Source organism: Acyrthosiphon pisum, chromosome A2 (assembly GCF_005508785.2).
Source record: "Acyrthosiphon pisum isolate AL4f chromosome A2, pea_aphid_22Mar2018_4r6ur, whole genome shotgun sequence".
NCBI lineage: Eukaryota > Metazoa > Arthropoda > Insecta > Hemiptera > Aphididae > Acyrthosiphon > Acyrthosiphon pisum.
In genome coordinates this window covers 62,010,131-62,031,589 of record NC_042495.1, presented here as the reverse complement: position 1 = coordinate 62,031,589, position 21,459 = coordinate 62,010,131, and the positions used below count along the sequence as shown (strand labels likewise).

General features: G+C 32.6%; 1 protein-coding gene across 1 annotated transcript in view; it reads right to left on the bottom strand.

The window, feature by feature from the left end:
* The window catches only part of LOC100169606 (probable Ras GTPase-activating protein), a 62,157-nt gene extending 41,434 nt beyond the window's left edge, over window positions 1-20,723 (bottom strand). Inside the window, exon 1 of the mRNA XM_001945666.5 lies at window positions 20,137-20,723. Coding sequence (XP_001945701.2) covers window positions 20,137-20,293 — 157 coding nt within the window. The 5' untranslated portion in view covers window positions 20,294-20,723. The remainder of the gene's footprint in view (window positions 1-20,136) is intronic.
* Window positions 20,724-21,459: the final 736 nt, after the last annotated feature.

The window sequence follows — 21,459 nt, the reverse complement described above, 5'->3', positions numbered from 1 at the left end:
ATACAATAATGACAATTGCGCAGTATGCGGTTCATCTTTTATGTGCAAATACCAACTAAATCAAAAGTTTAGTCACGTATCAAAGGAGACGCCATCGCCACGGCCACGCCCCGCTTCAAAGGGCTTGTGTTGAAGACCATCCATTTCAATGAAATATTGAGAATGATTTAAATTTAACAATTAAAATATATTTAATTTCTTATAAAAGGGAGCGTCCCATAATATGTCAGTACTACTGTTGGTCGTTGTGTAACAAATGTCATAGAATAATTGATTGACGCGGGAAAGGATCTCGAAGCAAGATACAGACATGCGAAGACAATACATTTTCACACTAGATAGATAATAACTAATATGTGCAATAACAGGGTAGTTTCCAGCCATCACAATAATTGGTATATATTTGCAACAGTATTACAAAATTTTTGAAATGTAAGCTAGTACTAATTAAAATAATAATAATAATAGTTACTTAACAATAATATTAAGGATTTATACAAAACTGTTTGTTATTTCCAGATTAAGGTGTCGTCTGTCTCGTGTGAAAAATTGAAGTCATTATGCCTGTAACCTTCGATGTTTTTTCTGGCACAAAATGATGTAAATAAGATTTATTACAGAATACTGAATATTTCATCCTCACGCACAACATTTTTATTACCTACACGTTTCTCATTAATTTTTAAAATCTGTTTCAGAGCTGAGCTATGTATAATTAATATTTACGCACATCGATTGCATATGATTCAAAATACAACACACTCGAATAATTAAATCAATCCATCAATACTGAAAAAGATATCAAACATAAAAATGTACAACGCTTCGGAAAAAATATAAACGGACATTTTAAATAATAATAGATATTATTATACGAGTGGCACGTACTAAATCCTAATATCAATATTCAATAGTTGTTCAAAACAAATATTTAAATTAATAAATCTAACCGTTACCTCCATCCTCATATTTCTTTTGCATATACAGTGTATAGTTACAATCGAATTTAATAAAAACTATACTCGTATAATAGTCGTATAGAAATCTCTAAATAGAAATATAAGATACATAATTTGATATTTTGATGTTAATATTTGTACAATTATTGCACTTATCTTACGCCGCATCAAAATCGGAAACCGATCACATTGTAATATGTGCCTCCTAAATCCTACTAATATAATATACTATATGCATTATACATATTACATATAGTGAACTTTCAAATGTCGAAATATATAATATTCTTAAATTCAACATCCTAAAAGGCATTAATAAAGTCATTAAGGTTTACGTAAACTGTGTAATATTATATCCTCATGTTTTGTTTGGCCAACGACGACGTAATTCAAGATATATTCACACGGCATAAATACACAATCGAAAGCGTAACATACCGACCCGACGTGTGAATCGGCGAAAGCGCACGTTAATTTGAAGGAAAACAGAAGTCGTGCGAAATGTTTGCAATGAACAACGTCTTATTTTTTATATATACATGCAGACAATTACGCAGTTATGTAGAAAAAAAATATATCGTCCCGAAACGTTGCAAGTGTGTTTTTCAAGATTCGCGGGAGTGGCCGACCAATATACGAGTTTTGAAATGTTGAATCGGTAAAAACGAACTTTTCACGAAGACATAATTTCCATACTATACGAAAATTGATGGTTCGTATTTCACATTTTGTCCACGCCGATCTTGAAACTTTCAGTGGTCTTTCACGTTTTCCGAATAATCCCATAGTAAAATTAGCTGTAGCTTTAGGTATCTCCCTATATGATCGTTAACTAAATGTCGGAAGGGAGGGAGTTTTATACGAAGGAAAAAATGTTAAAGACCTGCATGTTTTTCGTACCACGATAATAATATGTAAACGAATGTTTTACACGGCGTGTGAAACATTAACGAACCAATAAAAATCAAATAAAAAACGTAGTTTTGTACAACAACTATCATGATGTTCGATTTGTTTTTACGCTACGCATGCATACTGATAGGTACCTTTAAGTATATTATATAATGTTTTAATATATATGCATGTATATTATTACTGTAAACATTACGCAGTTCCGCGAGGAGTTTGTATTACGATAAAAAAAAATAAATGAAACATATTATCGGGCAAGCCAACAGTGCGAATCGTGAAAACTTTTCAAACCTTTCCGGCGGGCGTGACAAATCGAATTAGCTCTTCCCGCTGCACCCGAAAAACGGTCGGACGATTATTTCGCAACGTCGTTCGTATGATTTTATAATAATATTATGACGTACCTATAGTCCTGTATAAAATACGCGGTGGCGGCAAAGAACCCATCTACATAAAATTATAGGACGATTCGGGTTAAGCATTATAACTGCCGCAGGTACACACAGCAGCCGAAACCACAGCGGAATCGCATGGCGGCGGGAGGCTGCGGGACGACCAACGATGGTTTTTTTTCGATTGTTATTGTTTTTGTTCGCGTGATTATCGCGGGCGTATAATGCGATAATGCATTAATTTTTAATGCGCGTCTCATAATGAGATATTGTTGTAATACTTATATAGTTATATACAATACATCATATTATATATACATAGGAGATTATAAAGGCCTGGCGACGCGGAGACAGACTATATATATATATAGGTATACATTATAATTTTGTATAATATTATATGACGAGTTCTATAGAATGGGCGCTGAATATGTAATATAATATACAGAGTGCACACGAGTGTTTGTAATACACAGACACAGTCGGGCTCGTTGTGATTAAGATGAATTTTTATCCCCGGCGGATGAAGAGACTCATCGTGATCAAAGACACAGCAACTCTGGCCATGACTAATAGAACAATGAGGTTTCTTGACCCTGCAGTTGAGTGTCGGCTTTCCTATCTGAACACATCGTAAATTGCGACAATATATATGTATATATATACATATATATATAATATATAATAAACGTAAATCTGTTTTTTCGCTGACCGTAGGGCGCGGCGGGGGTGGTTCGTGCGCAGAGTACACGACGTGAAAACGGAGGACCCAAGCGGCCTAAAACAATTGGACCGCGGTAAACGACCTCTCACAGACCGCACCACCGCGGTTGAATAAAATCGTTTCACATTTTTTTTTGTACACAAATATTATATTATTTTATTTGCCAGCGTAGTGTTAATCTTAATACCTACTATATTTTTGACATGTTTTACTTTTTTAGTGACGTTTACTTGCGTACGCGTACACACCACAAGATTACAACTTCTTAACCGAGTCCCGCGAAGAATTTGGTCGGCGGATCGTCAGTTCGGTACACGGTACACATAATATTCTTGTCGTCTTCTCCGCAGTTATTGCTAGGTAGGGAGAAGGATAAGACAATAAGCACATGCCGCACAGTAGTTCAGAACAGTTAACTTTAATTTTAAATCGTGGCACTTATTATTATTATAGTAATATTGTTGTTTGAGAATCATCCCCTTTATTTCCTAAAACGTTTAATTTTGTTGTACATAATACACATACCAAATAAAGTACCTACCTATATGCTTGAATATTCACTGCTGCAAGTGTTCATATAAGTGGCCTTATACAACGCGACGGGTCGTTAAGACGGAGGTCGGAGAGATGTAAAGTTTTAATTTTTTCTCTACTCAAATAAAACGAACCGCGGCATACTACTGCCAAGGTCGATGTGATGATTAATGGAAGAAAATAGACGCATAACCACTAAACCACAAACACATATATACGATACACACACTGGGTCGCCGGCGAGAATGTGTGTCGCTATCGTATATGGCGGAAGCGTTTATACAATGTAATTTATATATTATACTCGCCGCGTTTCTAGTTCCGTGGGCATTTTATTTTCCATCATTATATGATTATTATTATTTTCAGCCCAACACACACGCGACTTTTTATCCGAACAATGGTTATAATATGGTTATATTATATACACGCAGGAATCCAACACCGCCGTCGGACCGGCTTATACCATATGTAATGATATATCAAGACGGCGGCGGCAACGATCGCTAGCACTTGTATAGTTTCCCGCGTGCCGATCAATTATTATCGTAGCAGCTTAAGGTTTTTTTTTTATTTCCATTAATGTTATCCGATACACGGTGTGTATAATTCGTCCAATAAGCGAATAAATCACTATTGTGATAAAAAAAATAAACTCGCAAAAATTTGCGCTGCCCGATAGCGAGCACCACAGCGTTTTTTGTTCTGCACAACATGCCGATGCGATATGACATGCGTTTCTATTATATAATAGATTATAAGCTTGTGGTTCATAGAAGAGTGTGATCATCAGTATAAGTTTACACGAGAGACAATCAAACATTCGCACGACGTCTGACTTCACCACTGTGTTCGAACGACCTAACATGCGACATACCTACGAAAATGTCTTATTATACACACACGCTCTCGTGATATTTATTTGCGTTTTGTTTGAATAATATTATTAATATTATAATTTGTATCTTTACGACACGCAACGGGCTCACACGTCGTGCCCCAACAGATTTATATTAAAACGAAACACGATGGCTTTTTTTTATAAAAAGGTCATACACGGCCACACCACAATCAACACACGTCAACAATGTTTACCGTGCGAAAAATAAGTCTATAATATATACCTTTGAGCTTGCGGTCGAGCACTTTATCGCGTCCGCAAATTTTCTTTTACATAAATCTTATGGTCGCATATTATATATGATTATAACTACGGCATCCGACAGGACGTAGTAGCGAGGGCGGTGGATAATATAGTATGTATAATATCTCGAGAGGAATCAGCAATCGCGTACGCGAAATTTATCAACGAGTTAAAATTGAAATGTTAAAAGCTCAGAGTTTAATAAAAGATTACATCCATTATTCAAACGGCCGCGGCATCGGAATCGTCTTATTTTAATTTTGAAACGGTTCCAAGCACAACGTCGTTCTTATATAATATTATATTTCTCGTGTTTACAGCACACAGTCCATTATAATTTTCAGACATTTATAAACTATGTACAAAAGTAACTGCGATTCTCAATCGATATTGTTTAAAATTAGCTCAACATCCGCAATCGTAAAATGCTGGTAAATGATCATCAATTGTTAACGGTTGCCAAACACACGGAAACAGATTTATCATCAGCTCTAGAAAATGTCAATTGGAAATAATGACAGTAATATTTTACCTACACGAACAGTCGTAGGTGGATATTGGGATTTGAGACTAAGTACAACGGCACTCTTGTTCTTACTATAATACTATGGTATACGATATGATCTTGCAATAAAATCTAATCTATATGTAATATTACATCAAATTACTCAGTTTTACCGGCATGATAGATGTACATAAATACAATTTGACAACAAAACAATTGTTTTTCTTTTTATTACTATCATTATTTCTTTCGGTTGGTTGGTTTGTTTAAAATTGATCATTAATTTATTTTGTTACGGGGGATACAGCTGCTACCACTCCTGACGTACTCGCTTTTGTAGAAATAAATATTTTTTTAAGTGCGCTATAAACTATTAAGTAGGTATGAAAAAAGATTTTCCCAGAAACATCCTAAGACCAAAATCGTTCTAGATACAACCAACGACTACAACTACAAATAGGACGTATCGCATAAACACCAAGTAAACATGGTAACACACAACAGCGGCGCCGTAAGTAGACCTATATGTATAAAATATATTAACATATTGTTTGTAGCTGTATACTGTACCCGTATCCGTCGGTCCTCGAAACTAGACCGAACCACTCCACCACCTCCTCACTGGTTCCGTTCGACTATCCTTTTGCGTCCTACGGTTTTAGCCCGCATGATGCAGTAGTCGGTGGCTCATACGATCCCTTATTATAATAATATACACACCGGGCCTCCCATTCCGCCTCGTAATTCTCATCACTGTTAAAATCACACATCTGTTTTCGGTTTCTAAATTTAATCTTATCCCCGCACACAGCCATTTACCGTTAAGACGCGTACCAATAATGATAATAATAATAATAATAATAAAAAGAAGAAAATGACAACCCGGTCTCCTGTTGACGGGCGATACCGAGACGATAACGACCAACGATGAGGATCGAGCACTGTGTCTGCCCATTGTTCTTCCGGTTTCGGAACACTATCGTTCTCGTATCCCTCCACATGCATGCACAGTGCACACCACAACCATATTATATACACACGTTCCATCATCAATCTCGGAAACGGATTTTATTATTTTCATTGTACATATAATTAGAAGTCCTCCCTCCCAACACGACGCCACGAAGAGGGGTTGGCAAAACTCCAACAAAAGTAAAAACCGTATTTCAGATTGCTGTTCGTTCTCCGCGTGTAATTGCCGCGCTTAAAAGCATTTTTGTTTAGACAATAATAATAATACAATTAGTGGCAGAGAGGCGACCGTGTGTATATTCGTATTTGTAATATTCGTACTGTTTTCAAAATTCGTCACCATTATCATAGCAAGTAGTCTGTTTTTAATTTTTATAGACTTATTTTTTATATTTTTCTTTTCGTTCGGGATTGGCGGGGAGGAGTAACAGAAACCCGGAGAAGCCCACGCCGCCGTTAAGTCATCGACGAGCGCATTTAACCATTTTTGGGCGTATATAACTGTGACGAAATTCGATACGAAATAAAATATCAATTTTAAAATGGAAAGCGTAGGTTTTTATATTGTCTTCGACCACCCTGTGGCAACCGACGGGAAATTGTGCTTTTAAAATGTCTGCGTTTTGTCAGTGTTTTTACTTTTTACACTACAAGTCTACAACCAAACACCGAGTACCTCTAAAATAATTATATATTATGCAATGCAATTTTATAAAATATATTCTGCACTTTTGAGCACTTGAGAAATAATTGCTAAATACAAGAATATTTAAATATTTTTTTTTTTTTTTGTCATATTTGTTTTATTTGTACAATCTGTATAAAAAATAATAACAATAAGCACAATGGAGGGATAATACAATTATAGGTCATTGGTCATGGTTGGCTTGATGAAGAAGCTATTCACTAAAAGCACTTCATGAAATATTTAAATAATAATAATAATAATAATAATAATAATAATAATAATAATAATAATAATAATAATAATATTAATAATATTAATAATAATGTAATGATGTTAGGAAGGTTATATTAGGTAATATTATAATAATGAACACATACAAGATTTCTTGTTACACGTACGTTAATGTTAAGGTCAAGCCTTTTATTTTTTTTAGTTCTAATTCACCACAATTATTATTTTTTTTTTTAATTGGATTCATAAGAACAGTGTTTGTATAAAAGTTGAATAACGACAACGTAAAATTTCATAATAAGAATTATCATAGTATATTAGTATAATTAACGTTTTATGAGATATCGAGTAGAATATTTTCGTGATAATAATGAATCGTGACAAGAGAAAATATACGTGAACTTATACATATAACTTAATATACCCGCGCATTATTATTATTACACCCATGTTAATTGTTGATATGGGTTATGTACTTATGTACAATATACATAATATATAATATATAATATATATATTTGTTAAATTATAAAGCCGAGGAATTTATGGCATTTAATCGATTTTCGGTGGAAGTGTCTTTCGACAAGATCGGTTATAATGCTAACACTATATAATATACAATAAAATATATTATAATTATTATAATGTGTACACGTATGATTGATGAAAGGACATATGGCATGGCCACACATGCTATACAGCAGCCTATCGCAGGCACGACGTACCTATTACCTACTATCTACCACATTGAGTCTGACTATACGTTATTAATATATTTTAATTTTTTCGTCGTACAATTCGCCTAATCCGTATAATCTAGTTTGGTAATCCGGGAGGATAATTTTTGTTCCAAAAATACATTTTTTGCGGCTAATATTATACAACTTTGACCTATTTTTAGCCAAAGCAAAACTTGAGCTTTTGAGGAGTATCTGGACCGTATTTAATACGATTTTGAACGCTAGCCTTATTTTTTTCTCGCAGGCAGTCTCAGTGACAGTAATATATAATGTGACGCCAATTCAAGACAAAAAATAGTACAAAAACTTGATTATTTTATTTGAACCGACCATTTTCATATCAAATTTTTACAGCTTTTCAATAAGTATGATCAACATTTTTTCGAGATTTTTGATTACTTAACGAAAAATTGTATTTTAAAAGTGTTTAAGTAGGAAATGATACTCAGATACGGACATACGGTTTTGAATAAGTAAATAAATGCTTACAGTCTTCGCCTTATATAACGTATCAGCCATCCAGGCAATAGGGTGATATTGAAAAATTGAAAATAGTGATGGGTCATGGGTCCCTATTATATTCATTGGGTATACGTTATTTCCCTAGGGGTTAGTTTAAGTTATACAACAAAATTATTATTCAATAGACTTGGGTCGGTTCTATTTATAGTTTTTTAAATTAATAATAAAGTTGGTAAAATTCAGAAAAAAAATGTAATATAATGCATATTTTATTGAACGCAAAAAAAGCTGCAGGTTGCCTGGAAAATCGGAGGTAAAAAAATAATTAAATAATTAAATAATTGAAACATATTTTAATTTTTAAAAGTGTATCTATACTTACTTAACGATTTATGCTACGTAGTATGCATTCATAAACATACATTTTAAATTGAAAATCAAGCAAATTAGAAATCCATACATAAAGAAATTATTTTAATCCTTATTGTTTTTAATATTATTAAATAAAAACCTACAGACGTTATTAAAAAATAAAATTAAAGATTTATATTATTATGCACAGTAAAAATACATTTTAAACTGAAATGTCTAACTATATTACTATAATACTGTAACAACTAAATGTAATTAAACGTATAGTATAACGTATATAGTTGCGTATAATTGATCTATTTTTTTTATTTTATTCATTTGACTTCACCCCATTATTTGTTTCTATAATGCTTTTAGATTCGATTGAAACTTTTTTTGTTTTAAATAATTATATAATTGTATTATACCAAGTACCATTAAAATTAATTGTTATTAATCAAAATCATTATACCATCTATAATACGAGTTTTTTTAAACTAAATAACAAACAACAAAAGTAAGTTTACTATTCAGTAGTATTCAACATAAAAGTATAAAACTTCAAATAAACATTGAAAATAAACTTATTAAGTAAAATAAAATATATTTATGTACTTATTATAAACTTATAAAGTATATATAATTTAATACAATATAATTAAATTAGCTGTTGTTTAATAAACACTTTTATATAAAATAAGAATAATATAAAAATATTTAAGATCATTCAATGAACGAGCTCGTATAACACGGATAATGATAATAACTACTAAATTCTACTTCTGAAGTTAAATAATAATTTTTTTATCAGATTTATCTACACAATTTGATCGTTCTCAGTTCGTAACGATGAATGTATAAGATTCCAATAAAGAAATTATATCAGAAATCAATATAGGGTATCAAATATTAATTTTTGAAGTAATTTAAAACTAAATTTTGTTGTTAATTTGACTCATTATAATTAAATTGTCTTGTTAGTAGTTAAGATACTATGTTAAAATTTAAGAATATATAAGTTATTGTCAATTCCTCATGCATCGGTTAGCGTTACCACTCGTTGCCCGTTGGTTCATTCAAAGTAATTTGTAATAAAACATCTAATTAGTGTTGATCAATTGGGGGTTGTATTCTCGGAAACACAAGAATGAATCAGGAAATTTGATGTCGAATGTGTACCATTCATAGTTTATTTTTTATTTTGCAATTTTATCTTTTTAAAACCAGTCACGATTTTACTGGTTAGTTACGGGGAGAATAAATAACGACAACAACCTTCAATTTTTTTCTCACCCCTCAAAACGTACTTTCGCAGAGTTTCTGAGAATAACCACAAGACTGTCGGTCTATTTTTCCGATCGAATTATGGCTTAAAAAAAAAAAAAAAAACGTTTGATAGTGCAAACATCGACGTGGATTGTGATTAGTATAATTCCATAATTCAAGTGAACACGATAAAATAATGGTGTTATTATAATAATATTATCCATCATTCCATCATCAACGAGTCGCCGACTAGGATGACAGGTATGAATGATATTATAATGAATTATATTGATAATGTACGTAACAATAAACAGAGTTAACTTTACAGACAATACATTTTACAGTAAACGCGATCGGTGAATCGAAATCAAGCGTATGATCGAAATATTATCTAATCGGGTCAGGCGATTACTAATTTACCATACAATATGGGGGCGTCCGGGCCATAGGTGTGGACGTGTGGTAAATCGTTTAGATATAATATTTATTTTTATATTAGTTTAATCTATTAGTTATAATTAAAAAAAGTCTAATTTCAGAACCAATACTGCGTCAATACGACAATGCCACATTACGATTTTAACAGTGGACATTATCCGATATCACAATAGCCGCGATTTACCATAATAACCTGCAGAACCTACGGTTTAGGTTACGCCAATAAAAATTAAAACATAATATTATATGTTGACGTGTCACTACATGTCTATATACATGATATATTAGTATTATAATATTATATCTTTACCTACACATATACAACTGGTATAGACGCGTGTGACGAATTTTGGTAAGTAATAATTATTAATTTATTAACACAAAAGATTTTATAAAAATATAAAATAAAAAAAAATATATAAATATATATAAATATTAATAAAATATTTATACAACATGCATTTATAAATAATATTATTATTTATTATATGATATTAGTTACGATGGTTCTAAATACCAGCTGTGGATTCAAGTGACAGTGAACTAATTTTAGGTCTTGCAAGTCAATCATCGTTAAGATATGAAAAATACAAAATGCACGCTTTGAAAGTTTGAACTTTGACATTATGAAATCTATCGGTTAATGCAATTTTTGGTTTTGACTTTTGACTTTTGAAAACACATTAAATCACATAATAGTAGTTTATAGGTTATAAACGAATACCTAGTCACCCAAATTAAATAAAGGGTTGCTGGTGGCCTACCAATCACTTCTCACTGACGATCTTGTTCTTGTAAGCAGTTCCTAGTAAACACTCGTACATGGTTAAAACTTAAAATGCATCCAAAATATTATATTTTCAATACCTAAGTGGCTAACTAGTATTATGATGTCAACGACATTGTCCTAACTGCTAATAAAATAATTTCAAGAGCAATGCAGAAGTGTTAGTTACACACTTAAACCACGTCGATGCACGTACCATTATTATTATTATATACCTACACTATCGATTCATGTGCCTATACAACTATTATCGGGTAATTTAGATTAAAAAAATACAAGGCGTGTAATATACTCGATAGCATAACATAATAGGCTCGTTATTATTATTTCCTAATACGCTACTCGTAATAGAAACATTTCTCCAACTTGTATGTGTGTATAACGTTCACCAGCAATTAATGGCGGTTACCACTAGAGATCGGCGCGCCTAGTTTCATAAAATTAATGAACACAATATATAGGTAATTAAGTAAGTGATGATTCCAAACGAAGTAGAAGTTGTAACAGCGCGTTTATTGTACAAAATAATCGATAAAATTCGTCATTCGAGCGCACCCAAACAGTATATAGATTTTGATAGGTCTAGCACTCGAATATAAAAATGTATACCGTCAGTTTATGAACAATTTAACGACAGTTATTTAATTAAACGACAGGTCTGGAGTTACCGTCTTACCATGTCTATAGTAGTATAATAGACAATAGTACCTAGTTATGGATGGCGGAAACGGATTTATACGATAATATTATTATTACCCGTGTGCGATATACGCAAACACGAAACAGATGTTTCTCCGGTCGAAGATTCACAAGTCACAATTACCAATATAAATATTATAAAATATTGAGTGTACGTAAATACGTTAACAGTACACACACCACACATATAATAGTAAGTTAACCTAAACGGCCTAATCGGTAACTCGGTGTGCTGCTGCTGCTGGCGAGTGCCGCCGACGATAGCTGCAGTGTATAAATTCGAATTCAAAGCGCCCAACGCATTATTCATAGACCAGGTGACTCACCGCCGTCATCGCGTATCCAGGCAGCACATTATATCGAATACAGGGTACACCACGGTAACAGAGACACACATAAATCGATATGTATAATTATTATAATACACTGTTCACACTAACTTTTAAACGCACATTATTATACCGCAATATAGGATTGTACACGTTTTACGCCTGTAAAATATGTATATGAGGGTGTATTGACTATCACAGCGAACCGCGGTAGTGTGTTTCCACTTGCCGTTTCTAAGTTTAGAATTCGCACTGCGCCACCCGCTACGGCGTTTTGTCCCCAACCGGCACGTGTTATTTTATTATTACTATTTTTTTTTCAAATTGTATTTACGTGTAAAAAAGCCATCGGCGTACTCCGCCGTTACTCTTGTTAGTCGTTCGTACCCGTAGTACTTAGAAATTAGAATACAGTGACACGCGAACATATAGCTAATGCGCCGCAAACATAACAATATTATACTCGTGTCCTAACTCTTCGCCATATGGCAGCATACACCCACGTCAAACCACAGTTCAGGTTCGAACGCCGTAGTTGTTTTGAGAGAGTTTCGAATCTAACGAATCTAAGTGCGTTATGATTTGCGGGGGTAAAAAATCCGAGATAGGACAACGAATGAGACGTCGTGTCCGTCTGGTTACTCATCAGCACACCGACTACCTAATTTGTATTTCGATCGGGCACTCTATGTTTGAACACTTAATTTATATAAATAAATAAATGAAACAATAATAATATTCATTATTACGGTAAAGTGTAAAACGAATAGAATCTATAATGACAGTATCATATACCATTTACGATAAAACATACCTTGGTAATCAATATTGCAGTTATAATTTATAAATGTTATACGGCATAATATGATATACCTATAAAATTTAAATATTATGTAAAAATCATATTAATAAACCGTACGGCATTATAAGTTCTACCATTATTAGTTTATGACAATCAAACTAATAGGAATAATGTACCTATAAATTAATATTTATTATTATTTATTACTCACGTTTCGCGATAATCGTTTATTATTATTGAATTGAAATAATAAACTGCGGCTTGATAAATTACCGGTAAGAACGTTGATAATCGTTCAATCGTTATTCGTTGCCATCCTAATTACCGGTTGTTTACTTGAGATATTATTAAGTCGGAGAAAAACTTATGATGCTACACGGAGACGACTTATAAGTTGTAACTTTATAAGCTTATAACCACTGCGCGCTCAGATAAATCGAAAAGTGCAGTGGGCATAATGAATACTAAAATATGATTCATTAAAACTGTAGCGAGCAATTATAGGGAGGGGTGCACACGTATTAGGTATTACCACTAACCACTGTGTTCCTCCGACTCGATACTAAGATTTAATTTGAATAGGTAATTTCATACCATCTATATACATAAAAATAGTACGGAAAACGGATGTCGTTATACAGTAGTGTAATTTACCAATGACAACGCTGCAGTATGACTTATTATAGTTATTAGGTTCGTTTACACAGTAGGTATAATTATCACTACAAATTGCGATAAAACTCTATTATTATTACCATTATTATTATTATAAGCAGTAGAGTTCTTATAGCATTAATATTTGAGAATGCGATTTGTCATTTCTCCAAATAAGGCACTGGACCGAGAGTAACATATTTGGTGAGGTATTGTCGAGTTCGCAGTTCACACCTGTTCGCACGGCGCGTGCACATATTACATATTATTATAATAATATGCCATATAAAGTCGAGTCGCGATTACCCGAACCTAATAACTCGAAAACCTTCATAACTCGATTTTGTTTCTTGTCTCTTTAAGTGTTTATAAGTAGTATTAGAGGCATATTATATAACTCGTAACATTTTTAAGTTAAATTTTTATAATTTCCCTTGAGCTTTCGGTTATTGAGGCTTTACAGCTCTACAGCAGTCTTTCTCAAAGTGGGAAATAAGTTTGAGAACCTGCGCTCTACAGTATTATATTATAAATAATTTATTTATATAGTCAATCAACAGCCAATCGCTTATAGAAACGCCGTTGATACCTACCATTTTCCAAGGTACGCAAGCTGTAATATTGTTCGTCGTTATCTAAATAGGTATATGAGACACGATTTAACATACCGTATGGCGTATATGAACGAAAATGTGAATAATACAATCATTGAGTATAAAATAATATAAAAAAATATAATATACAATATTTATGTATATTTAATTAGTACCTATATTGTTCAAAAATAATTAAAATATGCAATTGCGTCAAACCTATAAAAATACAATATCCTACTTGACAATAACACTGCCTCGACTATTAGCAAAACCAACAGAACGTTTATCTGTATACGGATGGCAGCAGCGGTTGACGATTTTAGAATGATAGATAATGTTATTATTATTATTATTATTAGCGGCGACAGAGTAAAAGTTCATTGTTTGTTTGATGAATATATATAATATATATATATCAATATACCTGGGTATGTATATCCGTGGAAGCATTGCGGAAGCAGTTTCCGCTGCGTCGTCGGTTCAAACAGGGAAAAAAAAAGGTATGTATATATATTTTTTTATCACTGAAGTCGAACGATTTTTGCATTTTAATGTCTAATATTTAACACACACCTACCTACATTATTATGGTGATACGTTATAATTTATAACTATATATTTATATATACGGCTAGTACTCTGGTCCTTTAGTATTATGATGGGAGATCTATGTCCTATGACCTAGGAAGTTCCCTATTTTTAAAAAATATTAAAATATCAGCTACAACAGGTACGATTTCGACTTCAATGGTAAATTGTTTGCTAATTCGCAGTACGCGCGACGTGTAGCGTGTTGTAAGTTGTAACTAGTACACAAATACAAAAATACACAATACATATTATATATTAGTCAATATTACTATATTAGTCCGTCAGAAATGAAAACATTTGGAAACACGTTGAAAATGTCAAACTCGTGATCACAATTTGATATATCATATGATTATCACTATTATTATAGGCACGGTAACAACACTGACAATAATTATTAAACACACGCATATAGTATGTATATACATTCTCCTAAAAAAGTGCCCCTCGCGCGCGATCGGCGTCTGTCACGTACGCGGTCGTCCTCGGTCAGCTAATTAACATTGTACGCGTCTGTTGTCCGTCCATCCGCTAACGTCGACCCAACTCCCCCAACGACGGCTAATGAACCAAACCTTGAGATTTTTTTAGCAATTATACAACATACAATGGTTGTATAGGCACGACAATAGTAAAAGCATAGCAATTATGCATATAATCGAGTTTTCCTTTGCTTCGTCCCCTTTTTAGTTTTTCGGATTTAAACCCGAACCGTGTATAATATACTATATTATACAGTTTGAAAGCGACAGACACGCCGATTCGTTCGAAAAAAAAATATATCAAGAGTTTCTGTTAGAAATATATAGATTCCTTGTTTATACGTTGTACATGGGGTACATTACTTGAAAAGTAGGTACCTCAAAAAGACAAAAACTATTCAAAACTTTAAAAATACCCATAGCTGAGATTTATTACTGACCCAAAAAATTAGTGATTTTTTTAAAAACACATTTATTGTAAATTCATTAGGGCAATAGATCTAATTCAAATAATTTAAAATAGAAACCGATTTGGCAACAGTCGAAGACTGGTAACTAACATCTACTTGTAATCTTATCACGCAGAATCATCAACAATTCCTAGGCGCATGGCTATTATATTGTTGTCGCGAGTTGAGTGTTGTTATTTTTGTTATTGTTATTAGGTACCATTATTATTATATTATGAGCATCGTGCTCGCAGGGGTTATTTTAAGGTCACAGACCTGTCCGTAGCATGATATTGTTTTTATAGGATACATTATGTAATTTAATTAAAAATGCTGTCAATACTGCAATACTATCATGGTAAAAAAACATTTTTTTTTAAATTCTCGTTGGAGTACAGAAATAATGTATTTAGTACAAAAAAATAAATTAAATATAAATGTTTTACACGAACTACTCTACATAATTGCCATTTGTAAGTGCAAGCACTAAGGTGACTTTCCCATAAATAACATACTGTATAATACATGGATATATCATACGACAACGAGAGCAACATCTGTACAAACGCCGAGTGAACTTAAATGTTTAATATATCAATATCGGAGTATAAATGTAAATATGTATACTATGTATGTATATTGTATATTATTATATATTAAAAAATGTATAAAATATCTACGTGGTCACGTCATCGTGGTAAGTAGCATTGGCTTAACACCCGACCGAATTGCCTGCTATATGGGTACCTATATTATATAATAATGTAATTATAATGTATATTTTTATAAAGTCGTTGTCTGTTAATTGTCGTCGGCGGGTTCGAAAAACAAACAATAGGTATACGTATCACCTAACGCACGGGCACAATTATCATTGCTATCATTAAAAAAAACAAATATTGTCCTTGTAATCAACGCATAAAAACTGTGATAGTTAAAAAAATATATATCTTGAACTTTTATTATTCGAAATCATTTGAAATCCATTCACGATGAATTTAATACCTATACGAAAATAAATTTCTAAATGGCACACACACGATAATTGGAAAGATTATTTAGAAAAGGGATGACCGTACTCAATGTCTTAACCACCCCACATTTCAAGGTTGGGTTAAGAGGATGTCAGCACACTATTCGTTTTCTCTCTCTGACCCACGCGCAACATAGACAAAACGCATTTACGCAAAATCATTTTTTCTATGCGTTTAAGTAATCTTAGAGTAAAGTCGCCTATTACAAAAAAGATAGAGAATAATATTTTTGAGGGAATGACATATTGATTTTATATTTTATTATTATTTGACTTTGTATTCGACTTTCAAAATGAATAAAAAATGTTGTAAATTTAAATGATATTTAAATTGTTTTGAGACAATATTTAGACAAATGATTTTGCGTAAATGCATTTTGTCTATGTTGCGCGTGTGAGCCAGAGAGAGAAAACGAATAGTGCGCCTGTCAGCCTCTTAACAGTTTTTCGTTTTAAATGTTTAATCGCAAGTAATCTTCCATTATTTTCCATAATTCGGTATGAAGATCGATTGTAGTATCCAATAGAATTAATTAATTTATCAGTTGTATTCGAATATTAAGTTTATAATATTTCTAAGACCAATTGAATGTATTAGGTAGGTAGAATAAATATATCGTCTGTATTCAATAATAACGAACAAACCATGCATATTACCTATGTACCGTATGTCATCCATAGATGTAACATGAATCATGATGAATGATCGACCTATGCTATATAGGTAAATTATAATTTAAATATTTAATAATGTTGTTTCAATAAAGTTTTAAAGTATTAAAATTACGACAAGTATAAAACTTATATTTAATGCGTTAAAAATGGTATAGAACACACCAAGCATTAATATACACGGTGAAAAAAGAAATCATTATAATCATCGATGGATCGGTGTAAATGAGAAACCGTGACTTTTAATTATCTATATATGCAAAATATTATTGACTTTTAGTGACTGGTACACGGTTGCATTAAAAAATCCAGTGAATACGTATAATATTGTAATACACGCGATACATATAAAAAAACGCACACAACCGTCGAACTGGTTGAATAGGAGAAAGTCGCATGGAAAGTACGCGTATTTGACGAGCAAAATCTATCCACAACAATGGACCGGTCCGCGCGATAATATTTAAAATTGAATATTACTTGTGTCGCGCGCCGGTGCCTTGTAGCTTTGATCAATTTTTTTTGCACCAATCGTGGAATGTGCCAATTATTTTATTACCATACGGCAATACACATCATAGATAGCGGGTAAACGGGTAAACAGAATGGGTGCCGAAATGCGTTTGACCCACATGACGATAGTGAAAAAAGAAAATAACAAGGGCATAGTTAAATTTACATTAATTCACGGGCGTTCATTTTTATTTTATTCGGATATCAGTAGATATTAATTATAGCTCGTGTTTCTACAAGTCCCGACAAATGAAAATACGAAAACTCATGAATATATTATGCAATATATGTAATTGTTTGGTCCCTACATTTATTAATCTCGTTCATTTTGAGTTTTCAGATTTAGATTTATCATTTATTTATATTATACGAAAGAGACAAGATAACAAAGTAATTTAAAAAGTTCGGGCAGTGTAACTTTTTGAAAAAGTTCTGATTACATTCATGAGAAAATATTTTTTTTCTTAATACGATTACACATAAATACCTAACACAGTAACACTTCTATAAATTTTAATACCCAGTACAAAGTTTGTTTAGGATATTATAGAATGTGTTTCGGTTATATTTCTAAAATACATACTCCATGTTATGTATCATAATGTATGACGGTTAATGATAGTTTTCAATTAGCGGTTATTTAACCTTGTTGGAAAAGTTAAGGAATTTTCTAATAAGTAATACTACATAGTGTACAATGTTATATTAATGATTACATTTTACATATTATTATATGTTATAAGTTATATCACAGAACTTACTAATTTATTTAAATAAATAAAACATCTAAATGACTAAATACTATCCAATATAAAACTGTGTAATGTATACATATTTGTATTCTATACCTCTGAACCACAATCATTGAAAAACAAAAACAAATCAAACTCTAGAAATCAATTTCACAGAGATAATAATCAACTATATATATAATAACAAAACAAACGGGTAACGGCCAAATAATAATTATTGGCAGTCTGTTCAATAACTATCAGAATTTATAACCGTCGAATTAATGTTATAACTTATAACAGATAACATTTATTATTTTTTACTTTCCATTACCTACACGTGTTGATTTTTATGTAATTTATGAACTTTAGATTATGATATTAAAAATCACAGTAAAAGTAAATTGTAACGGTATTACTATGTTTGCAAGCAAGTTTAAGTTTTTGGCAATTCTGTTAAATTAATAGTTGAATCCCTTGGCGACCACATGTCGTGAATCGTGCTGGTGACTCTGCGATTAAAAAAACGGTATAAGTTATAACTCACATACACGATACACGTGTGGACATGTGGTAGACGAACTCTGAGATTCTCTTACTTGGATTTATGTTAAACAAAACGGCGTTTAGCCACATGGCAGAATCGCGCGGACTAGCGAAGAAAATATATAAAAATGAACTTTACAAACGACCAGTTTGACAATGAGCTCAGGCCTAACCGTTTCCGGTCTGCCACCGTCGTCAGATTATCGTATTAAAAACTTCCGGTTATCCGGTCCAAAAACCCTCTTATCCAGCACATTAATATAATACATTAATACAAGTATTATATTATTATATTATTATATATTATAACCGTGCCCCACCACTACAGTCTACACCACATGTAAATATAATATAATAATTCAATAAACAAACATAAATAAGTTATAAAAATATAATATTATAATATTAGATATTACTCCTAATACTGTTCTTCTCCTTTCTCTGTCGACCATATCTTCTCTCGGTTGTTTGTTTCGTCGGCTTACCTACGCGCTCTGATTGAGCAGAGTAACCTCAAAAATCTGTCTAAATCACTGTCGAGAGTCATAATATAATCATTAATCACCCAGCCAAGCATATAAAACCCAGTAACCTTAAGATTCAAATGCATTTAGTAGCAACATCCGCTAATTGAAAAATTCGGGAGTATCACAACGCGACTGGCTACCCAGCTATTACCACCGGTGATTCAATTCGAATTTTTTTAATAAAAATATGGGAACTGAAGAAAACTTTCACTCAGGACTGGAAAATTTAATAGATCGCGAACAAATAACTTTCAGTATCGAAGATCTTATGAGCATCTGGCGTTTTTTTTTTTCGGAGTAAACGACTCGGAAAAAAGGTTTGGATCAAAGGATACCAATCGACCGATGTATGCATAATTATATTAATTATATAAGAAGGTAAACCACGGCCATCCTGCTTTTCTTACCTTGATTGACATCTAAATCGTCAAAATCGTCGCGGGCGCCTTTCAGACACGATTGAAACCCCTTGCTAAACCTCCGGGTAATCGTGCCGGTGCTGTGCGCTGGACTCACGGGCGGTTGATGCTGTACGTCCGGCAGATCGTTCATGACGGACAGCATAGTTTATTCGTCTGCGAACGGGTTAAAAGATAAAACGTAGACGCGCACGTCAATCCAGTTCGGACATTCCGGTGAAATATAACTACGATAAAATAATAATAAAAACCGATTCTAAAATCGCGGCGTACGAAATGCGCGACGGCGCGATCGAGCTAACACCACGCTAAACACACGGATCGGCTGCCGGATGAACACTGCTGGCTGCGCGGACGCGGACTGCGGAGGCCCTCGACGTCGGTCGAGACAACGTCGCACGCTGGGCGAGGCGGAACGCGTGCGCGCCGCCGACGACGACGATACGAAACGAGACGGATAGTGTTAATGTGTTATTATAACTTATAACTAGTTACTATAGGATAGGTACTGGCGCACGCTGTGTCGCAGGTCATAATCGTTCTCGTAATAATAATATTATAATGATGATAATAATTATTAATTAATAATCAACGAAGTGAATAATAATTATTATGAATTGTTCGTACATGGAACACATCATAATATTTATATATTTTATATTATATATGTATAAAATATAGGTTTCTCGTGGATTTTCGTACTTGTTCGTTTTTATTAATACACAATCAGACGATAATAATAATAAAACAGTATCCACTGTATACTTGGTAATATTATTATTATCAATATCAAAACTGCCTATACGTGTATGTTTAACCACCGTATTTCAGCCCCCCCCCCACGCTAATCGACCAACACGAATGATATAAAAATTATTTCTGGGACAAATAATCAGAAATTCTTCTAATCCCTTAAGCTTATAACAATATTGCGTGTGTAGACCTATATCATTGAATTATTATATATTAGTAATCAATACTTTTTGCCACGATAAGTATAAAGCTATAATTTTATTATTTTTTTAACATTTCACGAGCGTGTTTAAAATTTAAACAACATGAACCGTGGAATAAGTGACATTTTAATATTTTATGACAAGATATTAATACCAAGTTTTTTTTAATATTCCATTTCACTCGCATAACGCAGTTTACATCTGATACAGTCATAAAAATTAAAGTGTAAAATATTATATATTGGCCGTTAATAACTGTCAAAATATATAACATGTCTGATGAAAATGCAATTAAAATTAAAATCGCATACATCTTCTTAAATTATGATTTTCAACGAATTTCAAATTTCTAATG